This window comes from Berghia stephanieae, chromosome 15, assembly GCF_034508935.2.
Source record: "Berghia stephanieae isolate SIO BIC M18660-M18661 chromosome 15, UCSD_Bste_1.3, whole genome shotgun sequence".
In the NCBI taxonomy this organism is placed as follows: domain Eukaryota; kingdom Metazoa; phylum Mollusca; class Gastropoda; order Nudibranchia; family Aeolidiidae; genus Berghia; species Berghia stephanieae.
The window spans coordinates 370,283-381,511 of record NC_088374.1 but is presented as its reverse complement, the minus strand read 5'-3'; the positions used below and the strand labels follow the sequence as shown (position 1 = coordinate 381,511).

Genomic DNA, 11,229 nt, shown 5'->3' with positions numbered 1-11,229 from the left:
TTCCAAAGCCGGGGAGAATTATAATTTTCTTATTTATTTTTCTCTCTTTGTCTTTGTTAGAAATTCTATAAATTCTACAAAGGTTTAGAACGGAAATTAACAAAGTTATTTTTCTGTGTTTTGACATAAAATCTTGTTTTACTTAAAGGAGGGAGATAATCAATGTATATCATCAAATAGTTAAAAACTATTGAGTTGTTTCCCTTTCATTTGTCTAGATATCCAATATCTAGGATAATTCATAATTAGTGCCCCGTCGCGTCACATTGGTGTTATATCGGAGCAGTGGAGATGATGACAATGAATTTGGTAGTAACAAAAATAGAACACTGTGAGGAATTTTCCTTTAAATTTATAGAGATAGGTTGTCTGTGAAATGTGTCGCATCGTCCGGAAACGGTAATGTATTCAGGTGACGGAATTGATGCAATTAGAAATTAATGTAAAACATTGATTGGTATGGCTATATTTTATATATTTGAGGAAAAGAGGGGAGGGAAAAACAATATTTCACCGACGTGACACCAGATAATGATGATGGGACACATTTTCGATCTATATTTATTTATCATGAGACTGAAACGGGTGTTGTACGCGTTTACTCCACATTCTTATAACGTGTATACAACTATGTTATTATATATCATATAACTGTTTATTATATTATGATGATTACATACAAGGATAATGATGATTTAGATGATGGTGACGATGATAATATTGATGATTACAAAAATAGACATATGGAGTAATTGTGATAAAGATTGTAATAATGATAATAATAAATAATAATAATAATAATAATAATAATAATAATAATAATAATAATAATAATAATAATAATAATAATAATAATAATAATAATAATAATAAATAATAATAATAATAAATAATAATAATAATAATAATAATAATAATAATAATAATAATAATAATAATAATAATAATAATAATAATAATAATAATAATAATAATAATAATAATAATAATAATAATAATAATAATAATAATAATATAATATATGATGATGATGATGATGATGATGATGATGATGATGATGATGATGATGATGATGATGATGATGGTGATGGTGATGACGGTAACGACGACTACGACGACCATAATGATGATGATAATAATGACGATGTGGTGTTGATGTTGGAGTTTGGTGAATGATTCAAACCAGGATTATCAGAAAACGGACACCATTGATGACGTGATTTAAACGGGTTTCAATAGATATCCAGTAAAATAGGAGAAGTGATCAATGGGATGTATGGAATCTCTGTTCGTGATTCTCACCACAGGCCTGACGGTCTGTCCTCTGTCCAACAAGACCGCCGTACTCACTGATGACTGGTCATTGGTGTCCTTGTCATAGGAGTACACCGAGGCAATCCTCTTTGTCGCAGACATCAAATGGACATTAGAATATCCTGTAAGAAATAAATGTAGATGTTTGTATGTGTGTGTGTGTGTGTGTGTGTGTGTGTGTGTGTAATAAAGTCATAGCCGTCATTCATAACATACAATTCTATACAAACACACACCGATGCAATTTTTTTTTAAATTGAGATTTTATATAGCGCAACATCTAATAAACGTGCTCAAGGCGCTTTACAAGGGGTTCGTAGTCAACAGCAACATTTAACATGTAGGACGGAACATGACACCTGTTAGGCGATATTACATTTCCTTTTTGGAGGGGTACAACACTGTTAACTGCCAGGTACTCATTTTATACCTGAGTACGGTGGAAGAATATGAACAAAGAGCCTTCTTCAAGGACACAACTATGCATAGAGCGAGACTCGAACCCAAGACCTTCCGATCCGAAAGCAATTGTCATACTACTAGACCACATAGCCGCACGGATTTGTCTATACAATGAGATATAGAGATTCACTGTGGTCATACTGGCTTTATTGTCATACGGAATGAATTCAACGGGTTCCGTTGTCGTAATAATGTAAAAACAAATGATGGTGACGATGATATAATGGGTAATGATTTATGCTTAATAGGATGAGTTTGACCTTGATGAAAGTGTGACCTTGAGAGGAATGATGACCTTGGTGATAAATTTCGAAATGTTGCCGTTATCGGTAATTAAAGTAATAATAACAAAGAAGAAAAATAATAATGATATAATAATAATAATAATAATGATCTTTGCTTCGTGCTGGAATGGTATTGGGTTGGAATACCCGCTCGCTACATGGCATTGTGCAAGTCACTTCGCTAGTCTAGAAAAGTGCGGCGCTACCCTGCGGCTGAATTCTGGATTTTCCCAGTGTTAAATTTAATTAGACACTAAATACATATTTCCTCTATAGGACAAATGAAGGAATTGAATTATTTTTTTATATAACGATTAATTCATTTATTTATCTAGAACAATCTATCATTCACGACACAACATTTACAGCTAATGTTTTCATGAAGGTTTTGGAATTTGGAGCGCTCGGTTTGTCAACAACATGAATTTAAATCAAACAACGGATTCGACTCAAATATTGATACCAAACTATAGTGGGTGGCAGGAGGGTAAAACTTGGCTTATTTAACACGTTATTTCAAATTAAAGGCATTTAAATTGAATCACTTTAACCTATATTTCCATCAACACTAAACAAACAGATTTAAAATTATTAGAAAGAAACAGAATATCATTTTTAGACAATGCTAGAAACGTTTTCGTAGACTAATTAATACCGCTGGCAGTTATAAAAGACAGCTAAATCGACAGAAACTCCTGCCGATGGGATTATATCGTTGAGAATAACTATTAACTATTAATCATAATAATAGTAATAATAATAATATCATAATAATAATAATAATAATAATAATAATAATAATAATAATAATAATAATAATAATAATAATAATAATGAGATGATGATAATAATAATAATAATAATAATAATAATAATAATAATAATAATAATAATAAATAATAATAATAATAATAATAATAATAATAATAATAATAATAATAATAATAATAATAATAATAATAATAATAATAATAATAATAATAATAATAATAATTATTATATAATATATAATAATAATAATAATATAATAATAATAATAATAATAATAATAATAATAATAATAATAATAATAATAATAATAATAATAATAATAATAATAATAATAATATATAATAATAATAATAATAATATAATAATAATAATAATAATAATAATATAGACATCATCATCATCATCATCATCATCATATCATCATCATCATCATCATCATCATCATCATCATCATCATCATCATCATCTTAATCATCATCATCATCATCTTAATCATCATCATCATCATCATCATCATCATCATCACCATTTTCAACATCTTCATCATAATCGTCATCACAAACAACTCACACCACACAATGACACAAAACATCAATCTTACCGTCAGGACTAGAAGCCGTAACCACCAAATGAAAGACGTAAATCCCCTTGATCGGTGCCGTGAATGTCCCTGTGGAAGGATTAAATTGTCCACCCAGATCCATGATTCGTTCCGTGAATAGAAGGGTCTGTCCATTAATTAGTTTTGTGTTGTCGTTTTCGGTGTAGCCGTAGCTAAAGGCTACTGGGGACAGATCTGGAATAAATTATTTGGTATAGGATTAGAGATGATGACGATGATGATGATGATGATGATGATGACGATGACGATGATGATGATGATGATGATGACGATGATGATGATGATGATGATGATGATGATGATGATGATGATGATGATGCTGACGTTTTGATTAATACACGTTTATATATTCCTTGCTGGATACAATAGATAATAAAACCTGACTATGTATAGTCTAGTCTATCACTTCATATAAAACACTTCTGAGTACACAATGGATTCACGACATATGAATTATATTATTACATACTATTGTAGAAAGTATTTTATCATTGTTATATCCTGAACAGTTGTATGTATGACCTTCAAGTGTCAAAAAGTTTTTATTTTTAGCATTTTGATCAAGACAAATCCAGACTTGGGGCAGCGTGGCTCAGCGGTATACGGTCCTCGTTTAGTACCTGAAAGTTACCTAGTTCGATTTGTGTGGTCTAAGCAAGTCACGTGAGCAGCGTGACTCAGCGGTATACGGTCCTCGTTTAGTACCTGAAAGGTATCAAGTTCGATCGCCCGCCACTGCGTTGTGTGGCATTGAGCAAGTCACATCGCCCTAGTTCAAATTGCGGCGCTGCTCTGCGGCTGACACGAGGGTTATTCCAGTCTTCCCTTGGAATAGACCCTCACGACAATTTTGCCATGAGATGAATAAAGGGAATTTTAATTTATTTAATTCTTTATTTATTTATTAAACAGACAAAACATCTTCTTGCCACCCTTTGGACAGGACGCAACTCTAAGATAAATGTAATTCAACAAGGTCAAACAAACTCAGCTATCCGATAACTTCCTTTACATTCCAGCAGAATCAAAATCTCGGAATGCCTTTGTCCAATGGGACGCCCTCAATTTAACAAAAAAAAAGTTTTCAAATAAATCATAATTACGGTACTTTCTGCCATACTTAAATTTCATCTTATCATCCAATCAATGCTGGGTGAACATCAATGGCCTAATTGGACCATGATGTCGGTGTTATTTCTATTTGTTTTATTAAAACAGGATCTGAACACGGAATATAATTGTTTTATTCAAGATGTAGACATTAAAACGGATACTCAATCCAAGTGTTTGAACGTTTCCCATTTTACACGTCCCACCTGATTTAAGGTCATCCAGTATTTATTACAATAGGATAGTTGTCGTATTTATCTACTGATGTTATGTGTTTAGATTAAATACTCAAAAGATTCGCTAGTCAGATTAAACATATCAACACGTTACAATGCGTGTAACCATTAATATTCATAGGCTACTAGATATATTTTAATGAGAACTAATCACGTAAATAATAAGAAGGAGCCGAGTGACATCAACGTCGTTCCTTCTATAGTATTTTAGTAACGCATGGTGGTCTAGTGACTATGACACTCAACTTGTAACCTACAGGTGGAAAATATAAAATTCCGATGATCGCGGATTCAAATGAAAATCTTGGATTACTCGCCTTTTCTCACAATACAAAACCCTTCGCCTCAAAACCGTATTAAGTCGGGTTGGTTAAGATGTTGAAAATTGAATTAATAGCCAGTCAGACTTGTGTTGAGTTTGTATGTTTTATTGAGGAGAATGGATACCATATTTTCGGGTGCTAATGCCAACCATTTATATTTTTCACCAGTTTAACATTTAATTCAGATTTTAAGCATCTAGTTCGTTCCGACATAATACCGTTTTGAGACGATGGGTCACATACTGTAATTTATCTCCCAGGTCCATACGCCTGTTATATTAAATGGAAATGAGCAATTACAAGCTATCTGTTGGATAGGACGATAGGCACATAGTACATTACGCAATACGGCTACGGAATGAGCTCAATTACTGTTGTTTGAATCGGTAAGTGTGTGAGGACGGGGGAGGGGGGGGGGGTTGTTAACATGTCTTGTCAAATGATTGATGTTAGTTCGTCTGTCAATAAACTGAGAGCTTTATCAACTGTGCTATCATTATTCTATTTTCTCACCCAAAGGTAAAACCTGACAGTTTGGATATTTCAGCGCTTTGATCACATCTTGTTCATATATTGCTATCAAAAAATATACATAAGGCGCATTTTCATCTTTTAATACAATATTATTCTGTTGTTATCAGAGTGTGCAAATACACATTCACCCCCCACCCCTCACATACACATTCACTCCCACCCCTCACATACACATTCACCCCCCACCCCTCACACACATACACATCCTTACCTACCCATCCACACATCCATACACAACCCTCCCCCCCCCCACACACATACACACACATCCATACCTACCCACCCACACATCCATACACAACCCTCCCCCCCCCACACACACATACACACACATCCATACCTACCCACCCACACATCCATACACAACCCACCCCCCCCCCACACACACACACACTCATCCTTACCCACCCACACATCCGTACACAACTCCCCCCCCCCCCCCACACACACTCATCCTTACCCACCCACACATCCATACACAACCTCCCCCACACACACACATACACACACATCCATACCTACCCACCCACACATCCATACACAACCTCCCCCACACACACACATACACACACATCCATACCTACCCACCCACACATCCGTACACAACCCTCCCCCCCCCACACACACACATACACACACATCCATACCTACCCACCCACACATCCGTACACAACCCTCCCCCCCCCACACACACACACATACACACACATCCATACCTACCCACCCACACATCCGTTCACAACCCTCCCCCCCCACACACACACATACACACACATCCATACCTACCCACCCACACATCCGTTCACAACCCTCCCCCCCCCCACACACACACATACACACACATCCATACCTACCCACCCACACATCCGTTCACAACCCTCCCCCCCACACACACACATACACACACATCCATACCTACCCACCCACACATCCGTACACAACCCACCCCCCCCCCCCCCCACACACACACACACACATACACACACATCCATACCTACCCACCCACACATCCGTTCACAACCCTCCCCCCCCCCACACACACATACACACACATCCATACCTACCCACCCACACATCCGTACACCACCCCCCCCCCCACCACCCATACACACACATCCATACCTACCCACCCACACATCCGTACACAACCCCCCCCCCCCCCACACACACACATACACACACATCCATACCTACCCACCCACACATCCGTACACAACCCACCCCCCCCCCACCACCCATACACATCCACTGACGAACAGCGTGTTAACGAGATAGATGTGTATATTTTTTTAACATGCGTTTCCTTTTCCTTGTAATTGATGCAATTTATTTGTTTAAAAATTCCAACAAAATGCGCTAATCGGAAATAACGTAGCAAAACACAAAACGGTGTGTAAGCTTAAAGATTATAGTCTGTTTGATTTATATTGTGAGAACTAATCACCAAAACAGCTTTTTAAAACAATAACAATATGAGAGACACCATTTTCTTCCATCCATAGAGAACTCTCTGTTTTTTAAATTTATTTATGTCAACTATTTTATATTGATTTAGCTTTACCCTTAGATATTTTAGACTTTAGTTCTAGAGTGCTTTGTGAATGTAATAGGATGTGTATTTAATGTGAGTTCTGTCTTGTGTTGAATGTGTTGTAAGTAAATCAGACTAAGACGAGTCTATGGACTGTTTATTATTATGGATAAATTCTAATCATGCAAGTATTAGAATTGATTCAAACATTCTTCGTTTACTATTCTTCTATTCTATTCATTTACTCTTCCTGTTCCTGACATGAGCGTTTTTCCTGCCTTACATTCTGTCTTGTTAGAGTTACCTGCTTTTAGACGAAGTTGTTTTAAATTATTCATTTATATTTTCTTGACTGTGACTTGGCGATAACTCATTAAATGTCTGCCCCTGAAGTTATTTACCCATTTATCCCTGAGTCACGATATGAAGAAATATAGCTTTGGTATTCTATGTCGGAACGGTAAATCATTTTGTGTCCATTATTTTATTTAACATTGTTTTTAATTTCTAAAGAGGTTACACTTTATATATCAGTTTGTATATATTTCATATGTTTAAATGTGCGTCCAAATCTTTTTTCTCTGTTTACTAATATCCCTGGCAGAAATACGTTGCGGCCAATATACTTTAAACCCGGGCTTGTGCAGATTTAAATGTTTTAATCTTGCTATCTGGTAACATGTCGTTTAGAAAATTGCAAATGACCTGGATACCAGTGGGTGGAACACCGTCTTTATGAAATTTATATATATATATATATATATATATATATATATATATATATATATATATATATATATATATATATATATATGGTATGCTTGGCTAAGAAGCTCATAACATTGACACCAGGAAGTATAACGGACCAACACACAACACTGTGTGTATACATGAATGTTTATAGTCAGGTTAATACAGTTCAGTGAGCATTACTCATAAACGCGGATGGCAATAAACAATAACAAAGACCTGAGTTACATCATCTTCGAACTATCTATATATATTCAAATCGAGATTTGATATAGCGCAAAATTCCCTCAAGGTGCTCAAAGCGCTTTACAAGGTGTCCCTGATCAACACCAGCACTTAACATAATATAGGAGGGGGCATTACGCAAAAGGCGGTATTATTATTTTTTTTTTCGGAAAAGAGACAACGCATTTAACGGCCAGGTACTCATTTTACACCTGAGTACGGTGAAAGAGCGTGAGTAAAGAGCCTTTTACAAGGACTCAACTCTGCGCCGAGCGAGGCTCGAAACCAAGTCCTTCCGATCCTAAAGCCAGTGTCATACCACAAGACCACATAACCATATGACCGATATTCATGAAGATACACAATACACAATCAAATCCTAGCATATCTAGATATCTATTTATCTGAATTATTTAAACGTTAAAGGAAGATAGACCTATAAGTCTTTCATGCACATGACAATACCGAAACATTCACTATATATCTCAATCAATTTAGAATATCCGTCTCTTTTATTTTTTATTTTATTTTATTTTACAAATAGATTTCACGAATTGTTATGATCTGTCAAAATGGCTATGAAACGTTGAGCTACTTATGGCGATTTCGTTTGATACAATCACAATACACAGGAGAAACTTGACTCAATGTTTTGATTCGGAAGTAGAGATATGGAACAATGACGTCTGCTAAATGCATGTCGATGGCGTCGCGCGCAAACCGTCTAAGTCCGCGATCGGTATGAAATCGTTTTATTGGCTTAATTCATTCTATACCCTACGATACACCATGTCTATTAATATCTAAGAAAACACGGAACTCTAAATTGGCGAATTTGACATGTGATCAAACCGCACAAGTCCATTGGGTCTTTAAATTGCCGGTCTCAAAACGTCTATCTCCGTTGTGATCCCTTCTTGAATGTTTCAACGTCAGGTGATTGGTCTCAGTTACAACAATGCCTTTTCCTCAACTTGATGAGTTTAAAAATAATCTAAGCGAATAGCATCATTGTTTAAATCATAGACTGGCTCATGTATTTATTTGATCTTTTTAATAATTTATCATTTATCATAACATCGTACTCTCATTTCTTGATATTGATATTGAGAGGTATACTTCAAATGTAATGTTACACTGTTGGCATAATGAAATACACCCAAGAAAAAAAATGATTCTTAAAATTCTCTAAAAGTGATTAAAATACATTGACTGATATTGCTCAAATAGCTTTTGTTCTCTGTCATTATTGAAGATAATTAGCTCACTTGTTTTGTTTTACTTATGTCAACTGCTTAAAGTCATGCTGCCTTACAGCCGTGGTAAACGAATGCTTCAACTCGGTTTAGAGACTCAGAAGCAAGCCAAAAGACGAAAGCTTCTTGAATCACCTGATGTGCAATTGCACAGAGAAACCCTTGAGCCTTTTCAGGACATTCTGAATCTATCTGTCTCGGAATTGATTGATGTACAATCTGACATGGATATTCAGTTTAGTATTGATGAAGAAATGTTTAACTTTTGTAATATTAGTAGTGGTGAGATGGAGAGTGAAAGCGGTAAAGAAGGTGATGAGATGGACAGTGAGAGGATCATAAATGATGAGGTGGAGAGAGACAGGGGAAAAGATGATGAGGTGTACAGCGGTATGGTGTAAGATGAGGTGGACAGTAACAGTGGTAGGGCAGCTGGAGGTAGGGTGGAAGATAATGAGGTGGACAATGACCGTATTAGGTTGGAAGGTTAAGAGGTGAAAAGTGACCATTGTAGGGTGGAAAGTGAAGATGTGGACAGTGGGGAATACGATGAGGTGGATAGAGTAGGATGGAAGGAGATGAAGTGTGAGGGAACCAAAAGTAGAAAAATCTCGAAGAAATATTTGAACAAACGCTTACCGGAGCAAGGCAAGGCTTATGTTGGCAGAATATTAGACAATGAGTCAAATAAATCTGTTAAATCTTGAAAATAAGCAGTCTCAATGGGGGGTCGATGCTCGTGTAAAGCACAGTATCACCAATGCAAGAAGATAAATGACGAAGACCGAAGCAAGATATTTAATGAGGTGTGGCAGTGGATGAGTTGGGATGAGAGGAATGTGTAGAGCGTGTGCTACTTGTTCCTGCACTGAAAGCTTCTGCACTGTATACTAAACTAAACTGCAGGTGCATAATTAGTACTCAATTTATAATGTAGGGACTGGTGACTGTCTTTCCTGTCTCTGGAACGAGACAGTGGGGGCATTCACTGCTAATGAGTTTGCGACATGTTTATATGAGTTTCACGAATAAAAAAGATCATTTTGATACAGTGACCGTGATCTCTGATGATCCCACTTATCAAAACTGTAACCGTGTGTTAGCCACGGCTCTGAGATTGTTTTGCATCAAATATGAAAAGATTTTGGTGTAAAAAATCTTGGAACGGGGTTACATGCAGATGAGGTGGATAGCGTACATGCGGCAGTTGAAAGACAACAGAAGAATGCTCACGTCTATTCACCTCTTGATTACGTGCAATTGATAAGGTCAGCAAGAAGGAAGCCACGTACCTATAAAGTTAAGTACTTGAAATTCCAATTCTTCAAATACTTTGAAACATTTGGCAAAGAAGAGATTATAAGTATTAACCCTGGAGCTGGGGAAAAAGTCACAGACGTTTGTGCCTAAAAATAGTGTCCTTTTGGGTCAATTCATTTTTAATTTAATTTTCCAGAGGATTGGGTAAATCTCAAATTAGGGCGTTGGGATCAACTCCCTTCCAGTAATAAATAGTTTTTTAATGAATATTTCAATTGTGAGTTATTATCTGTTACACAATTCACTTTAATAAATCAATCTGAAATGAATTTAAAGATATTTTGCAATTTTATATCAAGTGTTTCAAGGTCGGACACTACATGTTCCCATGCTAAATACTTCAACTGGGGTCTCCCGCTTGATCCCTTTCTTTTGGGTGTTCAAAAGAGGGAGGGGGGGGGGGGTTCGCAGCTTCTAAGGACAAGATCATTGTAAAACGTCTGTCATTTACTTTCCACCGTCCAAGAGAATAATTTCCTCAAGCACTTTCT

The 11,229-nt window shown here is 36.0% G+C and overlaps 1 protein-coding gene across 1 annotated transcript in view; it reads right to left on the bottom strand.

Moving 5' to 3' along the window:
• Nucleotides 1-1,021: 1,021 nt before the first annotated feature.
• The window catches only part of LOC144960239 (uncharacterized), a 22,407-nt gene continuing 12,199 nt past the window's right edge, over nucleotides 1,022-11,229 (bottom strand). Inside the window, exons 8-9 of the mRNA XM_078893246.1 lie at nucleotides 3,433-3,627; nucleotides 1,022-1,436 (exon numbers count right to left, since the gene is read on the bottom strand). Of these exons, the coding sequence (XP_078749372.1) occupies nucleotides 1,222-1,436; nucleotides 3,433-3,627 (410 nt within the window). The 3' untranslated portion in view covers nucleotides 1,022-1,221. The remainder of the gene's footprint in view (nucleotides 1,437-3,432; nucleotides 3,628-11,229) is intronic.